General features: G+C 39.3%; 1 protein-coding gene across 4 annotated transcripts in view; it reads left to right on the top strand.

Annotated features, from left to right (window-relative positions):
- SACS (sacsin molecular chaperone) overlaps window positions 1–27,108 on the top strand; it is a 54,534-nt gene that overhangs the window by 5,243 nt on the left and 22,183 nt on the right. For 2 of the 4 annotated variants that reach the window (XM_042866467.1, XM_042866463.1), the window contains exons 2-5: window positions 13,251–13,791; window positions 20,783–20,933; window positions 23,041–23,128; window positions 24,753–24,838. In XM_042866467.1, the coding sequence (XP_042722401.1) occupies window positions 13,769–13,791; window positions 20,783–20,933; window positions 23,041–23,128; window positions 24,753–24,838 (348 nt within the window). In that variant the 5' untranslated portion in view covers window positions 13,251–13,768. Of the gene's footprint in view, window positions 1–1,576; window positions 1,605–1,905; window positions 2,008–13,250; window positions 13,792–20,782; window positions 20,934–23,040; window positions 23,129–24,752; window positions 24,839–27,108 lie in introns of those variants that run through there. The other 2 variants (XM_042866464.1, XM_042866465.1) reach the window with 2 other exon arrangements.

The following is a 27,108-nucleotide window of genomic DNA, read 5'->3' as shown; positions in this document are numbered from 1 at the left end:
CTAATAGGGTGCTGCTTAATCAAGTAGTTCAAACCACTCTGCAAACACTCATGGATGCTTCTTTATGATACCCCTGTAGCTTAATATAGTTGTTTGTGAATAGTGCTATTTCTGTTTCATATGCTAAAAGATCCATGTTCATTTCTGTCTTTCACCTTCCTAACATTTTTAATTAGGAAAAACTGCACTGAAATGACTGCTTAGAAAATTAAATATCTAACTGGGCGTGCTGTGAAGTAATAGGAGTAATGGAAGAGATGTCAAATCTTGTGCATATCAAATCTTGGCAGAGCTGTCCTAAGAATATTTTTAAACAACAGTTGTTGTCATGAATGACAGCTGCTAAACGTGCTATATTTCCATGCTTTCATACTGATTTGCAGCATCTGCAAAGGAGTTAACTATTTTCAGCTTTGAAAAAATTTTCTCCTCACCATCTAGACATCCTGAATCCAGCCAAGCCTGTGTGTTAATCTCCTTGCTTCTGCAACATTTGGCATTCCCAGACGTAAATTTTCAGCATAGTGTGTCTCAGTTTAGAGATGAACCCTCCTGCTTACAGAGGAGACATTCATATAGACAATTATCTCCTTAAAAGCGTACTAGTCATAGACAGAAAATGCCATGCCATTTGTCTTCAGTTTTGGCTGGCAAATAGCACAGATGTCTGTCAAACTCTGTCCACACTTCTGTAAGTATGTCGTGATCTTAAGAGCCTCTTTCTGCTGCTTTTATTTAGGAATCAGCTTGGAGGACCAGGAGAGAAGGCAGCAAGTGTTTACTTTTGATTAATATCAGTAACTGAAAATAAAATTCAGCCTTGCAACAATTCTTCAGGGGGATGCATCAGTTGGTCTAAAAAAGATTGTGTCAGGTGGATGAGCAGCACTTAGAGTCAGAGTGTCTTGGAATCATCATGGTTGGAGAAGACCTCCAAGGTCTTGGTGTTTCTCTCACTACTGAGTCCATTGCTGAAGAAACTCTTTTTACTCTGCAGAAACATTTTCTGGCCTGTAATGTGGAATTGTTCTGTGGAAGTAATATCACCTGCAAGCCATACCCTGTATTTTCTTAGTGATTTGTCTTTCTCCTTGACAGGAGTTGTGGAGATACACAGCGTTAAGTCTGTGAGAGTAACTTTATGCTACAAAAGTAGGATTTTTTGTACAACTTCACTGTCATTATTTCAGACCTTTTTCACCCAAAAAGTGCCCTCCCCCAAACTTTTCAAGACCACAGGATTGCCACATGGGGCAGAGAAGAGACCTGGGACCAGGGTTGCACACTTGGTCTGTGGCCCAGATCTGGCATGGTCCTAATTTGAACACACATGAGTAAATAAGCACCGTCTAGAGAATGGACTAAGTCCTGCTTTTGGGGTACAGAGCTGTAATGGTGTAGACACAGTCAGTATGTGCTGTATATATTTCCAAGATGGAAAGAAAAACATTGTCCAGGTGGTCTAAAGGCTATGCACATTTCAGAAAATATAAATGTCTTTTTATGAATGGGATGAGAACTTTTCCCAAGTCTTTTGCCTTGCCTTATTGCTGCTTCTGACTTCACCTTTTTGCAGAAAATTTTGTCTGTCTTGGATCTGAAAGGTAATACTATCTTTTTCTATGCCTTTGTCTTTCCCTGCTGGTACTGACACAGAAGCTGTTGTGCACGATTTTACTGATTTTCCACAACAGTAAGGTTGCCCTACTCTACACTTTTCTTTTAAGCTTGTCCTTACCTTCAAAGCCTTTGCCACTCTAATGCATGTTGTTCTCCAACCCTATGAGGCTGACATTCCTCTACAATTGGCTAATAATAACATTCTGTAACGTTCCCATGTTATGTTTTTTCAGTTGAATCTCTCAGTATTTTCTCCCACAAAAAATTTGAAGGGTGCTACATACTAATGAGTCAGAGGAGGAGGAGGATGATGATGGACTCTACAGTTTGTGCTTGAAACCACACTGTGCAGCATGGCCATATGTCCCTACCGACTGGTGCTAATGGGTAGGAAATTTTAGATGGCTTCATTTTCTCCTTCCCTTTCTGCATTACTGTTCTGTCAAAAATATCCTAGAGAATTCTATTTAGGTAATAAAGTATTAAGTATTGGTCTTTTAGCCATTCAGGTGTTCTGGCAAGTCTGTAACTTGTAGCAAGTATTGTACTTGTTTCTGGAATGTTTCTAGATTAGGTACTAGGTATTGTGGCTCTCGTTATCAGGGAATTGTGAATGACTGTTCTAGGAATTTTCTGAGACAACAAATAAGTCTCTACAGTTTAAGAAGGCCAGGGAACATTTTACTCTAGTGCTGTAACACCTAAATGTCTAAATACCAAGTACTACCTACTTGTTCTGGTCAAGCATTAGGTATATGTTACGGTAAATCTCATGCTATGTGCTTGGCCTTGATGGTTTTGTCTGTGAGGCAGCCAGACTCCAGAGCACTTCAGAGAGGGAGGATGGCACTGAAGAGGGCTTCTCCCTTGTTTCCACAAGCAGCACTGGTTATCAGTGTAGTTTATATATACTTTCTGTAGGTCAGGACCAGTCTGGTCTAAAATAAAGGTCCTCATTTTGTAGCCAAGGCCTGTTCATTTAGATGGGTTTTATGTGTTTGCAGAGTGCTGCTGATTACTTGATTCCTTCTAACAGTTCCAGGAGAAGTATCTTTATCTTAGTTTTGATAATTTTATGCAACTATAACAAGCAAATACCTATTACAAAATATTTTGCTTCCTGAGCAAAATCAGGCAGTCCTGTGCTATGTCTGGGCGCAGGCAAACACAACAAAATCAACATCAACATTGGAATTCCCTGCCAGCTGACTGGACAAACTTATCTATATTAGGTTGCTAGATAATGTACTGAGCCTGCAATTTGTTCTTATCATCATTCTCTAAAAGCCAGATCATCATATTACACACTGCTGTGTGAGCGATCTTCTGTTTTAGACTACACTAAAATGTTTTTGACTTAATGCAAAAAAAGTGCATCCATTTTTGCTTTATACTCACACGCTGGTAAATCTGAGATGCATGAGTGAGCTCTCTTCTAAAATAAAACTTTGTTGCCACCACTAAGGCATTCCCAAACTGCAAATGGAAGATTATTTCATTTTATCCAATCCTGATGGATAAATTAGGTATGTTTTCAGTGACCCACAGGTAAATGAACTCAGTTACCACTGGAAAAGAGAGCAGATGTAAATTTCAAAGTTGAGAGCTTTTCTTCACGCTTTCCTGAATGCCAGTTTCCAGATATTCAAATTTAGATGCTGTCAGCTTGGATGTCCCAAGTGATTTCCAGTGCTTGGCTGTGCACTGCTGGATTGGAAAAGGTCTCCAGGAACGGAGCAGTGCTCTGATGTCACAGGCTGTGAGATCTGTCTTTGGATAAAAGCTGATCAGTCTCCAAAGCCATTACTCTACTCATTTCTACTCTTGGAGGCCTGCCTGGGAACCTCACTGCTTTTTTGATTCATTCGTTATTCTGGGGAAATTTAAACTTATGTATTTTTATACCCATGTCCTCTAATATTTTAAATAGCTCTTCTCCACTTCCTATGCTCATCCATCTATTAGATTTTAAAAAAATAATCTTAACTTTTCTGTGCTATCTTCTCTATCGTTCTGCTTGGCTGAAGAGGACAGTTTCTTTCAGTCTGTGCTTAAAGGGTAGGATTTTGATCCCTTTAGCTGTCCTTGTGGTATCAGTTATGTCTTTGGGAAGTGTCATTAGTTTCTTGCTGCCACCCACCATGCAGCTGGTTCTGTATCTACCATTCTTGTAATATTTCAATCTTTTCCTGCTTAATGAATAGTTTTCAAAGTATTTGATGTTTCTAAACTTCAGAAGGTGAGATTTATGCAGATTCCTTTCTCTGCTAAATAACTTTTGAATGGAATATGTGAGGTAGACTTTGCATGATTTTTGTACTTTAACTCACTTTGTGTTTGTTTCCATGTTTTTAATTATTATTTCCTTTCAAAAGCTTTGCACACTATTGATGTTGCACAAAGGATGTGCAGTTTCCCAAATCACATCTTCCGGTCATTAAGTGGTAACATCAGTTTGATTTGTTAAAAATATTTCCTACTAAAATGGCAATTTTGTGTTCCAGAGTTCTTAGATGGAGGTGATTTGGTTTCTTCCAAGTAGAGGGGGTTAACTTCAACTCCTACTGTAGTTATGGCAATTTTTTTTACAGCTCTTTTTTTTTTTTTTCTACTAGCCATGTCATCTTGGTCCCAACACTGAACTCTAACATGAGATGGGAATGCTACATATCTCTATTATGTTACCTGTGTTACTGGTTGTGCGTGAGGCTTTCTAAGTAGAAAGACTATATCTCAAATTGGGCCCAGAAGTCATTTGGAAGCTCTTGCAAGGTAGAAGATGCATCATTCAGTGAGGTGGTACACTGTACATGGTCTGTAGCTCAGAACTGCTACATACTTCCTGACATGATGAATCAGAGCTGAATTGTAGGTCTGACAATTTCAATCTATTTCAAACCTTAAGAAGAAGATGCTGCAAAACATATTCATACAGTAAATAGATCACATTGATACATACATGCTACAGATCAGTGTTTCATAATTACTGATTGTCCCTGAAACCAAGTACCTGTAACAGAACAGAAAACTTCCATATAGTAAGGAATGCTTATTTAATGAAAGAAATAAATGCATTCACCACTTGAAATAGCTGTTCTTCTCATGGCTTTCAAACAACTGTGGCAAGCCAATCTTTCCAATTTTCGTTGTAACCATTGTAATAATTATGAAAAAGACTCTGAAACCGTACCAAAAGCAGGCTGATACCTTCCTTCCTGGGCTGCTGTGTTGTAGGGTGAACAAAAAGAAAGATGCTCAGCCAGAGAAGATAGCAAGGCCAGCTTGTATTGATAGTTGAGGTTACATGGTGTTCAGGAAATGGCAACACTGAGGTCAGGCATGAATTCATTTTAGGAGGATTTGAGTATAGCTACTGCTTGTACTTGAAGATAAAATCAGATTTATTTTTAAAACTGTGAGGGGATATCTTTCCTTGCATACACTGAATGTTTGAAATTTGATTGTTTTTTTTCCTGCTTTAGACATTTGAATATAGACAACTTAATTATTTGTGAACAACCAAAGCAAACAATAATATAAAAGCAACATTCTAAACCAGTATCTGCAGAATGCATGTCAGAGGCACCAACAGACTTAATGCATTTGTTGTAAATGCATTGTGTACAACACAATAAAGTGCCTTTATGTGACCACAGAGGATATCTGCTTTCCCTTGTATTTCAGCTAGGAGTAATGTTGCAAAACAAGAGTCGAGGTGAGACTAACACTTGGTGCTGAGTTTTCTGGGTTACTCCTTAAGAAAAGTGCTTGTGAAATATAGTTCATGTAGCTAAAGGAATGATTTTACTAATCCAAAAAAACCATAGTTAAAATAAAGACAAACGGAAGGAAATCCCTGAGGATATACTCTGCTTTGGAGAACCATGTTATCGCGACACTTGACTGACCACTTCTGATCGTGTATTGCAGCTGGTGTATTTATTCTGAATTATATTTTCTGTACTAAAGCTTTGTTCCTGTCCTGTCCTTAATGTGGTTTCTCACCAGGGCCTCATGAGAAATAACTCATTGCCAGGTATTTCACGAACTCTTGTATGAACAAACCTGCACAGATCAATGTGTTGCTGCAGTCAGTGGTGCAGACAAGCTCAGGTACCAGAAATTGCATTGCTGCTTTTAGCCCAGCAAAGCTATGAGGCTAAATGCATCCTGCTTTACAGCAAGCAGAACTTACTGATTAAGCTGGGTATCTCTAAATGGCATCAAGTTGTACAGTCAAGCCATAATCCATTTATGCTATTTTTTTTTTCCTCTGCTTAATAACTCCATTGTTCATGTGTTTGTTTGCTAATGCAGAGCTCTTCTAATTTCTGCATTGTGGTTTACAGACAGTCTCAGTTTCCTGTTTCACTGGAAAACTCATCAAATGGTTGAAAACTAACTCTCACCAGGGCTAGTTCTCCTTCTTGTCCTCCTGTGTTCAGTTCAGAGGAAAGATCCTCACACCTTCGGGTTTCTGGAGAGCTGCAGTTCTGATGAGCTTTTAAATGCCTGGCCTATTTTTGGCCAAGTAGTTTTTTCTCCAGCTGTTATGTGTTGCTCAATAGTCACTTTGAAACATCCACTTTGGGTATGATCACTTCATCAGAACTCAGTTAAGGGATTCTTTACACATAGTTCAGCACACAGTCCCAGACAGTTACTGTGAGATTCTTTGAATACCACAGAATCTGACTGCAAGTTGGTCAAATTATTACGAGCCATATCTAGAGCTTTGGATATTGATGTATGCAATCATACTTCCTGAGTCACCTCTCCTGTAAATGAAGTATTACAATTCATATGTTAAGCACACTTACTTGTTGAGGATTGCATTTCCCTCGTGCCTTTTGAGAAGAAACAGATGAAATTAGCACAGAATGTATATATATATTTAATTTCAATGAAATTCTTATTGTTCTTGAGAATATGTATTGCAGATTTTTTTTCTGGCCCTTGAAACACATTTTCTGTACTCCATGGTTCGGAGTAATGGTTATGACAGCCTGAAGTAATTGTGTGGTATTGAGCTGTGTGGAGGTACCAGCTTCACAGTGAGAACATGCGGCTATCAGCTCTGCTTGCTGCAGCAGCTGCACTGCTGGGTTCTTGTGCTCTGATCCATCTGGTTTTGGACTTAGCAGCTTCTTTGTCTGATCAGGTCACTCTGAACTGTTTTCCAGTATGAGTTATAGATGCACCCAAATTTTCCTCTAGAGATCATTGCCCAAGTTCACTGTCTGCTGCTGGAGGCTGCTGTCTTTCTTTCAGTAGCAAAGAAGTTTTCACAAATATAGTGCAGCTTTTATTTTCTATTAAAATGTAATACTGAAGTCTAAACCAGCTGCAATTGATTCCAAGATTCATAAGTCATGCTTTTCTGAACTTCTCAAGAAATCACCAAGGAAATGTGAGCGTTGAACTAAAATGTTTTGGTTTCAATCTATGAGAAAACTGCATAACTTAAATCATTTATCCTGGTGATCACTTCCTTTTTGCAAACAGTTCTTGATGTACTTGTTTAGATAGACATCAATACAGAACTTTCTGTATTGTAGTCTGGCTTGCTATATGTGCTTGATTTAATGCATTACAAATACACTCCTTGGAAGATGTAGGGAGATGGGGCCTGACAACTTTCAGAAACAGTCTGGATCATTGACTGAATTCATGGACTCACAGATCATTGCCACAATGTTATTTAAGCTGCTCCTCAAACATAGGCTCTTTGGAAAAAGCCTGCTGTCTGTAACAATTATCCTAGACAAACGTGGTCCTCTGCTCTCTGTGGTTTATCTTTATAAATTTTTGGCATAACACTGAAAGAAGTCCTACTTGATTGGAAGAAATGGTCTCAAGTTGTGCCAGAGGAGGTTTAGATTGGATTCCTGCTATACCACTAAACTATGGTTATAGGGTTGCAGGTCCCATAGTCCCATTTAGTACACTACGGGATCTAAGACAGATAATTGCTGCTCTCTGTTGCTTGTGTAGCCTTGCAGGGGATAGGCACAAACAAGAATATTTGGATCTAAAAACATCACGTTCTAGATACGTAATCTGTTGTCTCCATAAAAATCAACAACAGTGCAGCATTTTTATTCTTGATAACAGTGCAGCATTTTTATTCTTGATAACAGTGCAGCATTTTTATTCTTGATAACAGTGCAGCATTTTTATTCTTGATAGTATCATTAGAATCACAGAATCACAGAATTGCAGGGCTTGGAAAAGACCTCGAGAGATTATCAAGACCAGCCACACTGCTAAAGCAGGTTCCCTACAATAGGTTGCTCTGGTAGGCATCCAGACAGGTCTTGAGTATCTCCACAGAAGGAGACTCCACAACTTCTCTGGGCAGCCTTTTGCAGTGCTCTGTCACCCTTACTGTAAATAAGTTCTTCTGCATGTTAGTACAGAACTTCCTATGTTCAAGTTTTAGGCCTTTTCTCCTTGTCCTATTACTACACACTGCCAAGAGCCTGGCCTCGTTCATTTGCGTCCTACCACCAATTAGATATTTAGAAGCATGTATCATATCACCTCTCAGTTTTCTTTTCCCCAGGCTGAACAGACCCAGGTTACTCAGTCTTTCCTCATAAAGGAGATGCTCCAGGCCCTTTACCATCTTTGTAGCCCTCTGCTGGATTCCTGCTAGGAGATCCCTGTTTTTTTTCAGATGAGGAGCCCAGAATTGGACAAAGAATTCTAAATGTGGCCTCATCAGGGCAGAACAATGGGAGAAGATCACCTCCCTAGACCTGTTGGCCATGTTCTTTTTAATGTAACCCAAGATCCCATTAGCTGCCTTGGCCACAAGGGCGCAGTGCTGGCTCATGGCCAACCTGTTGTCCACCAGAACATCCAGTTCCTTCCCTGAAGAGTTCCTCTCCAGCAGGCCATCCCCTAACCTATACCGATGCATGCAGTTTTCCCTCCCTGGGTGCAAGACTCTATGTTTGCTGTTGTTAAACCTCATCAGGTTTCTCCCTGCTCATCTCCTCGGTCTGCCCAGGTCCTGTTGAATGGCAGCACAGCCTTCTGGTGTGTCAGCCACTCCTCCCAGCTTTGTATCATCTGCAAACTTATGGAGGGTGGACTCTATTCCTTTATTCAGGTCATTGATGAAGTTGTTGAACAAGACCAGACCCAGCACCGACACCCCTAGGAAACACCACTAATTAGAGGCCTCCAACTAGAGGCATTAATAATTAATTAGCATTAATAATATAATACCAGCATCTATGGTGTTGATGCCATCACTAGTACTAAAGTATTGGCATTTTGGAATGCTTTTCGTTTACACTTATCTTAAAATTATATGTGATAATGAAAGAATGAATGACCACATTGTGTACAGCAATATGAATGCAGAAACGTATACTTGTGTGATGGCACTGATTTATATCTACTGATGGTTTGGACTGCACATTTCAGTTAATTGGCTACACCAAAGCTGTCAGACAATAAACATATTAAGGGCACATCTATTCTACTTCTAGCATTTCTAGTTTGATGATATACTATCATATTACACTGTATCAGGTCTGTCTCAAATTTCTAAAGGACAGCTATTTTTGAGGAGCAACTTAGTATATTTGTGTCATACTTGCAGTTGTGTAGTAGCCTTGAATTTAGTTTAACCATTGATAGAAATGCATTTCAAACCCAGCTATTATACTATGCATAGACAGGAACAATTTGTATTTAAGACATGCCTGTTTTCTCAGATTTTTGGATGGTCTTTTGTTTTTTTTTTCTTCAAGTCTTATCTGCTTTCTCAGGAATGCAAGCTCTATAATAATCTATTTCAGGTTGTCTTTAGCGCTTTATGAGTGAAACACTGGAGTTCAAATTTTCTGAACTCCAATTTTCTGAACAGTTACATATTTCAGCTTTCATAAAGGCTTAATTCTATATGAAATTCTGTAGGCTGTTCCGCATGTTTACCTTACTCTGTCCACAGTATGCAACAGTGAGGGTTCTGAACTTCACATTAAAGTTCACATTTATGACACAGTGTGGAAATTGAGTAGCTGCACAAAGAACTGCCAGCCCATTTTGTGCACCTGTGCTGCAGCTAGGGATCTGGGCTCATTCAGCCCTACTGCATAGAGAAGGATTAAAACTGTGAGAATTAAATCTGTCATATGCTCTTGCCTAATAAATCCAGGAAAAGGCAGAAATTTAGTGAAACAGTGGAGCCATTCTGTATTCACAGTGGCATGTGAGAGATTACAAATTAGCTCTGAGATGACCTCATAACGCTTGAGATTGGAGATTGGACCTCAGGAAATCTTGGTTTTGCCTCTGCTAGCACTGATTTATGAGCCTTCACTTTTGCCAGATATATTTGCTTTTTTTTCCTTTTAAAGTGATGCTTTTTATGCTCATGAGTTTAATACACAGGAGTGTGAGTTCTTAGTATGTGTAACAGTGCCTATCTCCCTGTATTTGCTGTTAAAACCATCCCTGGTAGAATCAAGCTGGATTTCACGTTCCTGAGATATGATTGAGTTGTACATTTTTCATTCAATTTACACTTCACTAGCGAAGCATTTTTGGAGGAGAATGAAATATTCTAATTAAAAAAAAAAAAGTGTTTTTCTTGCACTTCCTTTACACGTGGACTCTTTGTGTCTGTTATGCTGCAGGCAGAATTAAGCATTTGAATAGCAGCATGCTAGGACCTTTACCTATGTCTTCTAATCTACAACTAATCACAGGCATCCACAAAACTGAAGGTTGTTTTTACAGATTGATTACTAAACATCTTCCCCTCACCAAAATTCAAATAAAGACAGAATTCTTCAGTAGAAGTTGTTTCCTTTGAAAAGCCAATAAATTCCATCATAGAAAACTGATGTAGGCAATGTTTGTAACAGTATCTTTTTTCTAGGAGAGGGGCATGGTTATGCTTATACTAATGAATTAAATGAAAGACAGGAGGGATGAGTATGGTGTGAAGTTACAAGGTAGCCTGCATGGCAACCTTAGGCAGTGAAGAATAAGGTCAGGAAGTCAGTGTGCCAGGATCTTTAGGTGCCTGGTGTCAGACAGCCAATTTGTCTCTCTTTCCTACCATGTGAGACAACATGGAGATGACTTTGTCAGAATCTTTCTAGGATTGTAACATGATCTGGTAGCAAAACTGATAATACCAAGTAGTCACATCCATGCAGCCAAGGCCAAGTTCCTTCAAGGACTATCAGAATGATTTGCCAAGGTAGAGATGTCAGTTCACATGATTATTTAGCTTAATCTACTGCTAATTAATTAAGCCTAAGCTTCCTCTGAGTACTTTTAGACCTATCCAAGGTATCACCATCAAATATCCTACAAGGATTTTTTATTTTTCTAAGGATGTGTCAGTACAAGTAACATGTCAACAGCAAGTCACGTATGTACTCTTTGAAACAAAGGGATTCTCAGTGTCCTATGATAAATACTCATGGCAATTACTGACATTGTGATAAGAGATTTAGCTAGAGTCTCATCAGCATGCAGGTCACGCACAGTTTGGTATGTGCAAAATCATGCACAAAATCACAATGAGTTAAAAAGCTTCTCCACAGCAACATAATAAAGGACAATCTTTGAAAGGCCAAATCTCAAAATAGAATACTGTCTGAGAAAATGTGTCAGTCACTAATTATGGAGAGGCTGCCTCTTAAATCATAATTAGCTCTCTACTATAAATCTATTTTTTCCTTTTCCTTCCCCAAGAGAGTTGAAGTTGTTCAAACAACTTCTAATGCTTTTTATGTATGATTTTACTAATTTTTTTTAGTGGAAATAGTATAAGCTGGCCTTCCAGCAATTGCTGCACCAGAATGCCAGAATCCCCTTGGTCTCCACTGTAACCAAAATGTTTTTTCTTTGTGCTCTCCTGCTATTGACAACTCATTAATCAGCAGAGATGCACTGGTTTCATTCATTCCAGAGGGAGTCCTTCATACCTGTGGAAATGAGGCTGGATTTCATAGAATCATAGAATCACAAGGTTGGAAAGGACCTACGAGATCATCTAGTCCAACCATTCTCCCACTACCCTTGCTACCACAAGCACTAAGCCATAGTTCATAGATCCTCATCCAGACACCTCTTGAACACTGCCAGGGACAGCAGCTCCACCACCTCCCTGGGCAGCCATTCCAGTGCCTGACCACTCTCTGAGAGAAAAAGTTTCTCCTTATGTCTAATCTAAACCTCCTCTGGTACAACTTGTGGCCATTTCCTCAGGTCCTGTTTGTTGTCTGGGAGAAGAGGCCAAACTCATCACAACCTCCCTTCAGGAAGTTGTAGAGTGCAATGAGGTCTCCCCTGAGCCTCCTCTTTTCCAGACTAAACTATCCCAGCTCCCTCAGCTGCTCCTCATAAGACTTGTGCTCCAGACCCCTCACCAGTTTCGTTGCCCTTCTCTGGACACGTTCCAGGGCCTCAATGTCTTTCTTGTAGTGAGGGGCCCAAAACTGAACACAATACTCGAAGTGCAGCCTCACCAGAGCTGAGTAGAGGGGGATGATCACCTTCCTGCTCCTGCTGGCCACACTATTTCTAATGCAGGCCAGGATGCTATGGGCCCTCATGGCTACCTGGGCACAGTCGGCTCATGTTCAGCTGAGCATCACAACACACGAAGAGAGAAATTTCTAAATATTGGAAAAAAACCCTCAACTCACAAATTCTACCCTCCTTTTTTCTACACCATATGTACTTCAACATCATACTTACACGATAAACTAATTTACCTTTTGCAGTTTATCCTGTTGTTTCCCTTTCTGGGTCAGGAAAGAATGGCTCTCTGCATTATTGTTTGAAGAGGGTTATACACAACTTCACATTATATAAAGACTTGCAAATACTGTCAGAGGCTCAGAGAAGGTTTACATTTGCACAGATGCTGAACATTAATGGAATGCCAATGTCTTTCTCCCAACTCTCTCACACATACTTTCCTTTGGCAATAACTTTGTACATGTATTGAATGAAATGTTTTCCGCCATCTGACAGCACATGCTTTGCCTCACTTATAAACTCTCCTGTTGCTACAAAAATTTTGTGTCAGCTTGAAGGAAATAGCTCCTGACAGTATGGGCAGCATAGGGTGAATGTTGACCTATATATGTGGGAAGGGGGGGTTAGATGGGAGGACTCTGAATTCTCCCTATGGAAATTCATTGCAAGGTAGTTAATCTCTTCCTTTAGTTGCACGCCATTTGAGTAGAAGGGTAAACTCCTTCCCCATTATTGTTCTGCCCAGCCTGCTCTTTTTTTCAATGGAATAATCTTATGTCAAAGCTATAATATATTCTAGAGTCTTTTTTAGTAGAAACCAATGCAAGGAAGAAACTGAAAAATTTCATAGTTATTCTGTGTACTCGCAGCTACATATGTTAGTTATTGTGTTGACTGCACTTATATTGTATTGGAAGAAAAGCAGAAAACCTCATTGGTTTTTTTCAGCTCTCCACGTGCTTACGAGCACTGTAATGCAGAAGGCAGCTTATAATTAGTAACATGACTCACTTAATGCTATGCCCTCAGAGGAAATGACTCTCCATACTTTTCAGTTGAGTTCTCTGTTGTACTAATGGTCCACCTCTTTTCTCTTGTGTCTGTTCTTCCAGAACTGCTGAGCTGATGTTAAGAAGTGGCTTCTAGCAGGTGTGAAGAAGACAAGTCAAGATTTTGGCCTTCACAAATAATCTTCCAACTTTGTCTGTTTCCAGAAGAAAGGAAGAAAAAGCAGAAAGAGCAGCTGTGACACTTCCACCCCTTCTCCAGAAAAATTATTAGAAATCAATCGCACAAAAGCATCATCTTGAATTCAGATAAGAAAAACTAAGCAAAACCTTGCTTAAGTCTGTTCCTGATTATGAGAAAGGCAAGGTCTGTGAACAATTAACACTGAGTTTTAGAAGAAAACTGGAGAAGTAGCAGATAGTGAGACATAAAGCAGTCTTTTGGAATGAAGGGATGGAGTGAAAACTAAGTTAGGGATAAAACTGAGTTAGGGCTTTCTGATGTCCAGTGAAGAGGAGGTGATAAGCCACCAAGAAAAGAAGACTGAAAAATCATTTTCTAATTTATAAATCCAGAATCTGCTTCATGTTTCTATTGAGAAGATATCAAAAGAGAACAGACAATGGAGATCAAGGATAAGGACAGGTAAATAACTTAATTCCTCTAAGAACTTTTTTGTTAGGCTGACATATTCTTGCTCAAACCCCTATGTTCTTCAGTAAGATAAGCACTGGGTTTGAAACTACCTAGAATTTGTTTTTTGAAAAGTACTACTTTAAAAAAAGAGATTCATTGCTTTAGTTACAAAATCATGAGTAGGTATCAGGTTCTGGTGCATTTGCATGTGAATTTACCAGTGAAAACTACTTGAAAAAAAAAGGAAGTTCCTGTGAGATTCATAGTCTGACCTTCAGTTTACATGTACACTTCACTTTCACTAATGCATTTTAAAAAAACAAATGAAACTTTTCTCCTTTATGCACTTGCCCAACAATGAATTCAACGTATAACAATATGTTACTGGGAACAGTGGATAATCTTGCTAACAGCTGAAGAACAATATGAGTTCTTTGTGTAGACAGTATCTGAACAAAACCTAGGAGATAAATGTTTACCTGGGTCTCAAACTATCACTGGAAATGTTATTATTACTCAGAATCAATGCATGAAGAGATGACAGCCTCCACCTCCAGAACTGTAATCTGCAGTATCCCCACTGACATGCAACTCTGTCAGACACAGCCTCTGTATGGGTTGTCCTAGATGGAGGTGCAGGGCCAATAAGTAAGTTGAGTACTGGGTATTCAGAAGAGGTGGGACTGAATAAATCAGACATTAGAGTTACAGCAAGGGAGAGGCTTTGATTTGACAGACACTGACTGTTACATACAAATGGCTCAATCTGTTCTGCCATAGGCAGATTTCTTGCAGTGAGCACTATTCCTTCTGCCAACAATTTTAAATTCTATATTCAATATTAACATCTCAGATACTCTTTAATGATGGGTTTTCTTCCGCCCAGAAAGGGATACTCTGTGCTGTTCCTTCTCACAAGGCCTTCCTTGCATCTCATGTTTTTTTCCCTTTGTGCCACACATCTATCTCCTGTGATCTGAAGGACAATTTGTTGTTTGTCTTAGTGTTTTAAAAACTGGTAGGAAGGAGGTAGAACTGATAGAGAACTAGCAGAATCTCTTAGAATAATTTTTTACTCAGGTGATGTGCTGGCCAAAGAAGTTGTGGATGCCCTATTTCTGGAGGTACTCAAGACCAGGCTGGATGGAATTCTGGGCAGCCTGATCTGGTGGGGGCAGGGAGGTTAGATCTAGATGATCTTTAAGGTTCCCTCCAACCTAAGCCATTCTATGATTACTGGGTACCATCCAATTATTTGATGCACAGACATACACAGACACTCTCACAGGCCCTTGAAGTTGTGTGTTGTCATAATTTATGAAAACTACATGAATCTTCTTCTGTTTGGTATTTTATCCAGATACATAGGGTTCTGTTCAGTGATGCCTACTGAAACTCTGGAGCATAAATAGATGCAGAATTCAGAAGTGATCTCTAGAACAGAGATGAGAAATACTTCTTAGAACGTGTAGTCTATGTGTAATATGGGGCTCATTTTACTGTTATTGATTGGATTTTTCTCACTTTAAGTAGAAAGATAGAAGCTTCATTAAGTATTCTGAAATGAAAACAGGAAAACTGTCAAAGTAGCATGGAAGAAATGCCCTTGATAAACTCATTACTGTGTGTCCCATATGGAGGCCTGGACTAGATTCATTATGGTACTTTGGCACATACTTTAGTCACTGAAATTAATGTGCAAATTTAAGCTCTGTTTTTTGGTGTTGCAAAGTTAAAGTGGGTGTTCTAAATCCCTTCCTTTTGTTGTCACCAAAGGCTACAAGAAAACAACTACTACTAAAAAATGTGTGCCAACAGCAGTCCTTGCAACACTGCAAGGACTCTTAAGTCCCTCTTAAGGCAGTTATCTGAAGAGTAATTGTTACTCTGCTGTAGTTAAGAGTGAAGTTAGGTCTTCTCTTAAAGAACATAATATGAAGTCACCTCCCAGAGATAGATCTAAGAGGAAGTTTTATTTACACATTTAAGAAGATTTTGAAATTCTTCTGTTTATTAGTGCCTTCTTGCTCTGCTCTTTATTAGCAAAGAGTATCCAAATTTCATGGACTCTTAAGCACTTGCCCGTGACATTTCCTCAGTGCCATCAAAGAAGTGGCTTGAACATTAAAAGAAGTAATTGGGAGAGTAAAACTATTATATGGAAATAAATGCTGTCCTTGGCCCCTCTGCACTTAACCCTTTTGTTTGTTAGTATTTCAGAAGTGTTCAATTCATATAGTACTTGGCCCCTGGAATGTGTGTTTAGAAATACATCAGCTTGCAAAAGAAATAACAAGACTTTCCTCTAGTTCTTGCATATTTACTAGGCCATGATCATGCAGCTATTTGACTTAGAAGCTGGCTATGATAGTTTCATATGAAGACTGAAGAGTAGGAGAACTGATTCAAAAGCACTGCACCATACTACAGAAAGACAATTTCAGCAAAATACTTCAATTTTGTAACAGATTTTTGAGTAATTTTTTAATCAAGTTTACTTTGAAGGCCAAAGTGTCTTTCGTCAATTCTACAAGATTTAATTAATGCCTGTTTAGTGATTTCAGATAAGAAAAATATAAAAAGTTTTTTTTCTGTTAATGAAGTTATTCGAATAAGTAGAAACTTCCCATTCTCCAGAAAGAGGTGATTTCTCAATGAGTAGTATATGTGTCATCAGCAAATGACATCAGCCAGTGATAGGTTTATACTCAAGCTTCTTGAAAAGGTAAGCAAGGATATAAAGCAAGCTCCTGGCAGTGACTGCAGACCAATGCAATCTATATTCTCTGGCTAATGGGAAATATTTATGATGTAATGTTGAAAACGTCTGTTAGAACCACTTAAAGAACTGGGTTAAGAATGAAGCTAAGTGCTTACTGTGTCAAAGAAATCTTTGGCTTTATGTTTCCTATGTGCTGTCTCAAATAAATGTGGCTGTTGAGTCACATCTACTTGCTTGCCAGCACTGCAGAAAATTTGCTGCACTGGATGATACTGTACTGCAGTGAATTTTCTCTTATATTAGAAAATGTACACTATTTGTCTCTCAGTATTCTTCCATCTGAAGACTCCATTCTATCTTTTTGTGCACAGTTATAAGGAAATACTGGACTTGAATCCATCTCTTTCTGCTGCTGCACACTTATTTTAAATTATTGTGAATATAAGATCACATTGCAACACAGATTTTTCTGTGGTAAGGGACATATTACTATGAAAATGTATTTCACTTTGTTTGATAAAATACTTCAGCACTTCAGAGACTCTTTCCATTTTTTTCTATTGCATGTCTGTTCATATATAGGTTGTATGACCTTATGCTGAACCAAACAGAACCCCTGTTTATGGACATAGGAAAATTTCTGTATGTGGTTTCAAATCCAAATGCTGTTCTGCTTGGAAATGTTGTTATAAAGATGTTACATACCTTCCTACTTCTATTATTCAAAGGGATAAGCAAGATAAAAAGTAAGAATTAAAAAAGGGTTTTTTTTTTGGTCCTCAAAGTCTACAAACCAGAAATAGTACTTCTTTTTCATCAAGTAGTGTAATTTCTAAGTCATTTTTCTATGAGATTTTTATCTAGCCATCAGGAAAAAGTTAAGTTTCTCCAAGAGGTTTCTACTCAAATTGTAGTTTCTCTTCAGTTTAAGAAGAGCTTGTTTTTTTCCATTCTTTGGATGTGGTATCAGTTTTGTTTCTTTTTTTTTTTTTTTTTTTTTTTTTTTTCTGTTTCCTTTGTTACTAAAATCATTGCCTTCTCTTGCTAGAAGTTTGTCATAAAATTGGTTAACTTGAAATTTTGACACCACTGGAATCAATAGGATGCTTGTTCATCAACAGCAACATCTATTCAATAAAAAATAAAAATAACAAGGAAGCAAAGCTCTAAAGTAGGTGCCAGAACTCTAAAGGTAACTGTTGTAACACAGCTCATGTCTAAAAAATTCAGCGTCCACCTAAAACCAAATATTTCTCTCTGTCTGCACGTCAGAAGTTACCCCTGGTTTATGAACTATGGCTGTAACAGCATTTAACCCATCAATTGCAACAATACCCACATTTATACAAATGCAGTTATATACTAGCTGACCCATTACAGCAGCACTGTCACCTCACCAGTCACCAGGAGCTCAGCATGGCAATACCAGTGGTGACAGAGGGTACCATACTGAAGATGGTGAACAACTAACGCTGATCTACAGAACTGCCACCAACGAGCATTCATATGTGAGGCTTCTCTGCTTCAGGCATGTAGCAAAGATGGGACCCACCTCTTCTCTCTGCTCAAAAATTAAGTTCCCAAATAGGATCTCTTCTGAAGTTTCAGAACAACTTTCCCAAGCTTGATTTGTCAAAGCTTGTGCTTATGTTGGTGCTCACTGGGATAGGCACTGTAGGTATTTCATCATTCATCTTGCCACGATATTATCAAATCATCGTCAATCTCTTGCAAAGCATACCTCTCTACTGTCAGTTTTGGCTAATGCCTGCAAGGATGACAATTAATTTCCAATCTATTTGTTTATTTATTTATTTTTTATATAACAGTCATCATGCAGCACAGCAGTTAATTCATTTCTGTATCAGTCATGTTTAAGCTTGTCTTTGATAAACCTTAGGTATCAAGAGAAGGCTCTGAATGCTCCTATATAAGTGCCTTCTACAAATTTGCTTGGTGCCAATGTTGTTTCCATCTAGGCTACTGTTGGAGATGTTGAACAATATCAGGTGGTCTGCCCAGTCTGCCTGCCTGGACACTCTGCTTTACACAAATTCTTCATCTTAGTAGTCAACATTTCAACTCACCTTTCCATTCCAGCTGATACTTCTTCAGATTCCAGACATGAATATTGCTGCTGGCTACAGTTTCAAAAGTCACACTAAATTGAGGTGTATTTCACTAGTTTTGTTCCATCTACATACTTGTTCATCACATCATGTAGGGTATTTAAGAGTTGATTATATCCTTGCTAATTCATGCTTTGTCTTCATTATTACATTTTTGTCCTTTGAGTATTTTACACTGATTCCAAGTTGATGTTCTTTACAGTATCTCAGATCTGAAATTTAGTGGCCTTCAATTCCTTTCAGCATCCTTTTAGACCTTCACTAAGATGGGCCTTTTTTTTCCAGCCATAAAGCTGTTCTGGTCATTGTGCTTTCTCACAGATGGCACATCCCTCAGATAGCCTTGCAGTCACATTGGTCTGCATTTGAACACTGGTGAATCCCATCTGCCTGTATGGACCTGAGTAGATAGAACTACTCCAGACAACCCTACATGCTGGGGGAGGAGTGGCTGGAAAGCTGCCTGATGGAAAGGGACCTTGGCTGGATGGTCAACTGAATATGAGCCAGCAGTGTGCCCAGGTGGCCAAGAAGGCCAATGGCATCCTGGCTTGGATCAGGAATGGTGTGGTGAGCAGGACTAGGGAAGTCATCCTGCCCCTGTACTCGGCACTGGTGAGGCCTCGCCTCGAGTGCTGTGTTCAGTTTTGGGCACCTCAGTACAGAAAGGACATGGAGGTGCTGGAGCAGGTCCAAAGAAGGGCAACAAGGCTTGTGAAGGGCTTGGAGAATATGGCCTATGAGGAGAGACTGAAGGAACTGGGGGGTGTTCAGTCTGGGGAAAAGGAGGCTGAGGGGAGACCTTACTGCTCTCTTCCAATATCTGAAAGGTGCTTACAGCAAGAGCGGGGCTGGTCTCTTGTCACTGGTGACAGGTGGCAGGACGAGGGGAAATGGCCTCAAGTTGCACCAGGGTAAGTTTAGGTTGGATATCAGGAAAAACTTATTTACAGAAAGGGCTGTTAAGCACTGGAATAGGCTCCCCAGGGAGGTGGTTGAGTCACCATCCCTGGATGTGTTTAAAAACTGTTTGGATTTGGTGCTCAGGGACATGATTTAGAGGGTTGTTAGGGTAGTATGGTTAGGTTGGACTTGATGATCTTTAAGGTCTTTTCCAACAAACTTCCTAACTGTAGTTCCAAATTGTTGCTTAGTTCTCATCATTGGCAGCTCCTCACCTTCCCAAAATGTGTCAGAGATTGGAAACAGGCTTTGCCCTTAAAGACTCATGCAGTGAGTGCTTAAGCTGTTTCTATGTGGATGGTCATTAAGTTGTTTCCTCCATCCATCAACATCCAGCTACAGAACTTTTGCAATGAGCATATTGCAATCCCTGAGCTTTGGTACAGGCTGAGTGAAAACAACCACTGCAGACTTTGCTTCTGTACCTTGAGAGATTGGAGTAAGCTCTTCCTACCTATTTTCAGGAAAGTGTGTTTTCCACAGGTTTTGTAAGGCACGAGCCCCACGGGATAAAGTGGATGATCAATACCAGTAAGTATTCATGATTAAGCAAGCGATTCACAGAAAAAAAAAATGAGGTTTCCTCCTGTGTTTCTTATTCTTCAGAAACGTGGGGTTTATTAACCCTAAGACCGCTGGGCCTGGATGCTGGGAACTGTGTGAGCGAGGATGAAGTAAGGGAGAAGTGAGGAGACGCTGCTGTTTAAGGCTGGAAGCAGCAGGACCAGAACCGGCTTCCACGTCCCGACGCCTCCCTGCGCGGAGCTCGGCACCCTTACAGGGGCCGCGCTGCTCGCCCCTCCCCGGCAGCCACCGCTGCTTTTAGGGCGTCTTCCCCACCAGTCCCACTTTTTCCTCCTCCTTCTTCCTCTTCCTTCACGCCACAGAGCTCAAGGCGAGCCCCTCCCGCCCGCCGCCGCGCGGTCCCTCCCCTTCCCCGTGTGGGGAGCGGCGGCGGCAGCTAACGGTCCTTTGTGCGCTGCGGCATGTGAGTGGCGGCGGGACGGGACGGGACGGGACGAGGTTACGGGTGCAGGCGCTGCCACAGCCTCTCCTCTCGGGCCCGCCACCCCACCCCGCATCCCGGCCAGGAGCTCCGGCGGCCGCCTCGGGCCTCCAGGTCGTGAGGGGCTGCGGGTGGGCGCTGGGGCAGCGCTCCTCAGGCTGTGTTTCTGTGTTGGCGCAGGCTGGCCCGGGTCACCGTCCTCCATGGCTGCCTGGGCTGCAGGACGTTCGAGCTGCCTCCCTCCGCGGATGTGGGCGACGTGAAGGCGCGGATCGACGCGGAAGCCGGCTTCCCTGCTGCCCGACAGAGGCTGTGGCACTGCGGGAGAGAGGTGAGGGAGGGGCGGAATTCGAGATGTAGGCACGTGGGAGAGGGGGATGAGCGAATGACCTTGTGCTGTGGAAAGCATCGACGGGAGGTCCCCCGCTCAGTGCTGCTTGGTGAGCTCCATCCGTGCTGCCTGGAAGAGGGGTGGGGAGGGCAGGCTGGGAACTAGGCTTCGGTGTGGCACAGGAATGCTCAAAGCCGGGTGATCATAGCTGTACTGCTCAAGGAACGCCCTCTGTTACGTGCTTTGAATTTTGAAACCAATTACCCATGTAGTACATATTTTATTTTCTAGCTCGGTTTTTCTGTCCTTGATTTTGTGCTCTTCAGGCCTTCCTGTTTTGGGAGAAAGGGGCTCTGTGTATCACTTTCTAAAACCCATCTGGAAGCCAAGATACCAGTGCTGCTCTGTCTGACGCTGCCCTCTGTGTTTTGGCAAGGAGCAGTCAGTAAGCAGGCAATAGTAACTGTTCTCAGATACATTTCAGGTTAATATTTAGAAATATCAATGTTAGCAGGCATTCTGTACTGTGGTAATCTCAAAACTCCTTCTGAAACTTTTAAGTGCTTGTTTATTTTATCTTTAATTCTTTATTTTGTTGCTGTGTCATTTTTTCCATTACAGCTGCTATCAGACATTAAAAAATGTCCAGTATTTCTTTCTCACGCAGTGCCTTATAGGGTCACATAATCATTAAGGTTGGAAAGACCACTAAGATCATGGAGTCCAACCGTCAGCCCATGCCTGTGACTGCTCTGAGCCATGTGACTAAGTGTGACATTTTCTCTTCTCTTGAAAACCTCCAGGGTCAGTGACTTCACCACCTCCCTGGGCAGCCTGTTCCAATAATGTAGTGTTAATCTATTAATTTGAACAAGTTAATTATTCTAGTTTCAGCTGGTGTTTTGGGTACAGAAATACTACCTGAGAAAAGTTGGTTATTCTCTCCCTTTAGTATTTGGTGATGGATTACATCGTTTTCTGGATTCTTCTTTATTTTACTGAATTGTAAGCTATCCTATACCCAGTCTAAGTGATTTTACATCTTGAGACACGCTCAGCTGAAGTACAGCGTTTATGCAGGATCTTACAGTAAGCGTACTGTTGCTGTGAAGACTTCTTAAAACTGATGCAATTGAAAAGAAACGTGTTTCTAATTAGTGTTTTAAAATTATGGCTAAGTGCTCTGGACTGGAATATTTTGCTTATTGAATGTATTTTGATTGTAAGCATCCCTGTGTGAGCACTGATGTCTTCCTTGTGATTTGTTTTTAGCCACTGAAAAGAGAAAGTAGACCTGAACTTTACTGTAAACTGAGGCTGATGTAATATTACAACTTCACATAATGAAATTGTTTGTTTACTATAAGCTGGGACTAATTTCAATTGCTTAGTTTTCAAATTAACTCAGTACAACTTTACAGCAATTATACATTTGTTATCCCCTTGTATCTGTGCGCTGTGTCGTATGACTGGGACTCCCGTAGTAGACTAAAACTATAACAAAACCATGATGTTTTTCCCAATGGCTGCTGAGGAGTTTGTTGCTTAGTTTGCCCCTGTTTCTCTGGAGTGTTCCCAGTGACTCCCTTGGTTTGAGGTAAAAGTGCGATGAAGTTGTCAAGTTTTTGTGGGATCTTTCAATGACATACTTTTCTCCACACTTTTTGTCTTCCTTACTCTGAGTGATATAGCTTAGTTTAAAATTACTTGTGTATATTAATTTTCTTTATGGGCATGCACGTTAGCACGGTAACTGCATGCTTCCAGAAGTTCCCAGGCAGCTTCTCAAATGCAAAAAGAGGCTGTAGTTTGTGCTTAGTAGGCATCTGCAGACATTTTTCTACTTGATTTATTTGCAGCCGTTTGTTGGTCTTGTTACTGTCAGACCAGTGCATCACCTGAGCACCACCAGACAGGCATTAGGAAAAAAAGCCATATTAGACCACGAAGTCTGAAGTACTGCTTGAACTGAATACTAGCTGTTGCAGAGTATTTGTGTGCTACTAGCTAAAGCCAGGCTTCATGGTATAAGTATGCACGGAATATAACTGAACTAGAATATGTACGTTGCAGAGTGTTTTGACCAAGATCTGTTTTTCTGTTTCAGTTGTCTGATGATACCAAGATTCTAGATCTTCAAAAGTCTCAAAGTCAGATTTTTCTAAATCTTCAGTCAGAAGCATTGAAAGGAGGAGGTATGAAAAAATATGTCTCTGTTTATGAACTAGAAGGTCCAAACATTTTCTAATCTGGAATTTTCTAGTCTGGAATTTAATAGAAATTATTTTATCTTTAAATGGGAAGCAGTATTTTTTCTTGTATGTTATAAGTATCCATTTGTTATTACAAGGGAATAAAGCATGCTTATGTATGAAGAAGGAAGTCCTTTTCATGCAGTTATTTTATTTGGTGTCACAAAAAAGCTACATTTCTTAGCTTAGTAAACCACAGATTTACTGACTGGTGGTTTTCTAGTGACAGAGGAAAGTAAGGTACTTGTGTATTAGCTACAAGTTCGTGTTTTCTCGCAGTAGAACTCGTAATGGTTCAAAAACACCTGTGAAAATGGACTCTGATTCTATGGGTGAAACATTTTTCTTATTTGGTATATCGCTGTGATAGACTTCAAATAAAGAGGTTTTTCCTCTTTCTAACCTGTTTTTTTATTTTGGTCATACAAGTATATGGGAATACATTTAAGTAGTCCTGTGAAATCCTTCATGGAAAGGAAAAACTGTTGCAGTTTTTTGTGCTTGAATATTTGGCTGTGAGATTTTCTAAAGAGACACTACTGTAAGGATTCCATGTTTAGAGAAAGCACTTTTCCTAGCCCTGAACACTTATGTAAATCAGTCTGAAGGATCTGAAGGCTTTAACACCAGACTTCTGTATGTATAACTTCTGAGATATTTTTCTTAGAACGGGTCATTTGCAGAAAGTAGATCTTGTAGCCATCATTTTTTTTCTGCATTGAGGAGGATGCTGTGGTGGTTTTTTTGTTCCATTGCTTTTTGTCGTGTTTTTTCCCATAGTATATGTAATGTGTGTTTGCATATGTGTACTTGATAAACAAATATATGCAGGAGGGAGAGAGACATAACCATTACATTAGTAATTTTGAAGGGAAGTGATAGGTGAAGACATTAGTAGAGCCAGTTTTCCCTGTGGGCATTACATCTACTCTTCATCTCAAGTTTGGTTTCAGGAAACTGCTCTTTAGATTGGAAGTTGAACTGGAGAAATTTGATGCTTTCATTCTGTAATAGATTATTTTTCTTAGAGCAGGGGCTGACCATGGAGTTTGTAGAGTGCTTATTCACCAGAACTTCAAAACTTGTTAGCAGCTTTCTGTGACTTTCCCTCCTGTGCTGAGCACAGGTAGCGCCCACGCTAACACCAAGCCAGCACCACAATGTGCTACAACAGGAAGTTTACACTAGACAGAGTATGCCGTGTGAGTGCATGTCAGAAAGGATCATCTCAGCCAGTAAAATATTTAGAGTCCTAGAATGCTGTCCTACAGTCTAAAAAATAGTTGTCCTTTAGAAGTTGCTGCATTTGAACTCTCAGTAGTTGGGAACTAGGATATAAATGACCTGAAGCCTTAGCTATCCAGTTTGTTTCACCCAGATAGGAAATTTCATACTAACATTAACATCAGCTTTTTTTTTTTTTTTTTTTAAAGATGTTATAGTATCAGGTCTTAAGTTAATGTAAAACAAAATTTAAAGTAATTGTTTAGTATTTTTTCTTAAACCTGAAAGTAAATGCATAGTAGAATAATGCACAGATTTTTTTGTTTGTTTGTTTCTGCGTTAGGTCGTTTTGGACAAACAACTCCACCACTTGTTGATTTTCTTAAGGATATTTTAAGAAGATACCCAGAAGGAGGACAGATTCTTAAGGTATACAATAAATGGTATTTTTAGAAGGAAATTAATGTGCATGACACACTACTATTAGTTTAATGCTTTCCAGCAAATCTCTGTGGAAGAATTGAAGTATTGAAATATGACTTCATCAGATAATCATTCTAGTACAGTAGATAAATATTTCTGTTTCTATAAAGCAAAGTGAGATGTGATTTTTTTTTTTTCATTTAACGTAGTCTCTGAGCTTGCTTGTCACCAATGCCATTATAATTAATAAAAAAGATAAAATGCAGATGTTAATTTATGCCATGAAATCTTTGATTTAATTGTATGTGAGTGAGCTTTATAAAATATTTATTTTTCTTGCAATTTTTTTCATTTCCGCTGTAAACTGTGAAAAAAATACATAATAGTATATGCAGTTCTGTAGGACTTAGTTTAGTATAAGATTAGGGTGAACCTGAGAAGTTAGTATTAAATTGTGCTATAGAATTTCATATTAAATAAATACGTTTTTTTCTTAATGATTTACTATGGTATCATAGAGTCTCATAATTAGGTTAAGTACATTTATAAAAACATCTTTGAGTAACTTTTGGGAGACTGTTTTGAAGCAACATAAATAATAAGCTCATTGGTTTTCTATGGGCATAAAAATATTTTTATTCTAGAAATACGTTATCATAGCAAATGAATACCAAATTTTGTTCTAAGCTGAAGTTAGTGTTCATTACATGCTTTATAATTTGTCTAGGAGACCTTGAAGTGTGCTGGCTCTGTGTTTGAATGCTGAGTATTATGTGTGCAAGCCAAAGGTTGAACATCACAGCACTGACCTAAAAGATAAAATTTTGCAGTTAATAAGATGGAACTGGTAGGATGGGCTTTACCTCACTTTACTCTAGACTAATGAAAACACAGATAATTTGCAGAATCATAAAATGGCCTGGGTTGAAAGGGACCACGATGATCATCTAGTTTCAACTCCCATGTTATGTGCAAGGTTGTCAACCATTAGACCAGGCTGTCCAGTTCACTCTTATTTCAATAATTTTAGCAAGAGAAAAGAGGTCTCGTTTATTGTAGCTTTCTGTGCTAACATGTTGAAGTGCCAGTTTTACTTTTGAAGGGCATTTCATGTGACTCTTTCATGTTTGAATATTGTACTTCTTGTCCAGAATGCCTCACGGATAGTAGGGAATTTATTTCTCTAGTATGTGGGAATTCCAGGTTCTGACTAGAATGGGATTTGGTGCAGATGCATATCTGTCTATAGAAAATGCACTGATAAAGCAGGTGACAAAAGAATCTTCCAAGATTTTGTCTTGGAAGGCTTTCTTTGCAACCATGGGACAAGAAGTGAGTTACTTTTGGTATGAATACTTAAATTACAGATGTTTTCAGTTGTTTTGGCAGCTTGTATCACAGGTATATTTTTTGAGAGTACCCATCCTACGAATGGACGCCTACCATTTTTACTGTGTATTCCTGAATGCTAGTTGAATCTATAAGATTCATTTGCATCATTAAGGGTTCATTAAGGGTTCATGATTTCTTAAAAAGTGAAGCTCAGTTTCTCATTGCAGCTTGAAAAAAAAAAAGTAGGATAATGTCCTTAGAAATCAGGCAGGTAGATCTAATATTATAAATGTTCATCTTTTCATGTTTTTACAGTTCAGAGTTAACTGACTGTTAAGAATGGCTTATTACTAGGTATTTTGCTGGCCTGTTAAATTAGACTTCAATGTTAATATTCTTCTTGTACTTTGCTGTTAAAGTCAGACGTAGCAGATCCAGTGTGTCACAGAATGAATGGAAGTCCTTGGCTACTTGGAAGTTTCCCTGCTTATTTCATTTTTCTAAAGACTTCTGCAGTTTCTTGCATGATTGTTTTAGTTCTTTTATAGGAATTTATTATTATTATTATTATTATTATTATTTTAATTAAGTGCTGCATGTAGCAATTCTGTTTAAAGCATATGCTAAACTGGGTGTTTTTTCTTGCTATCTTGTCTTGATTTTAAATGATGTAGAACTGACAATATATTTTGGTTAAATTGTAATGTACGTTTTGGATCGAATATATTGTCATACAGTAAAAAAACTGAGTGCTTATTGCTTTAAATTAAAGCTCTATGCTAGATATCTATGAGTTAGTTACTTATTTATTACTATTCATTGCTGCCAACAATATATTAGAATCCAACCTGAACACTCACCTTGCCGGCAACCCTTTTATTGTTGTGAATTACTGAAGAATATTTATGTTGTATGTTACGTTTCGGTGTGATGTACCTACCTAG

This window comes from Lagopus leucura, unplaced genomic scaffold (assembly GCF_019238085.1).
Source record: "Lagopus leucura isolate 7727_CA_CO unplaced genomic scaffold, USGS_WTPT01 Super-Scaffold_100001, whole genome shotgun sequence".
In the NCBI taxonomy this organism is placed as follows: domain Eukaryota; kingdom Metazoa; phylum Chordata; class Aves; order Galliformes; family Phasianidae; genus Lagopus; species Lagopus leucura.
This window is presented reverse-complemented; position numbering and strand designations above follow the sequence as displayed.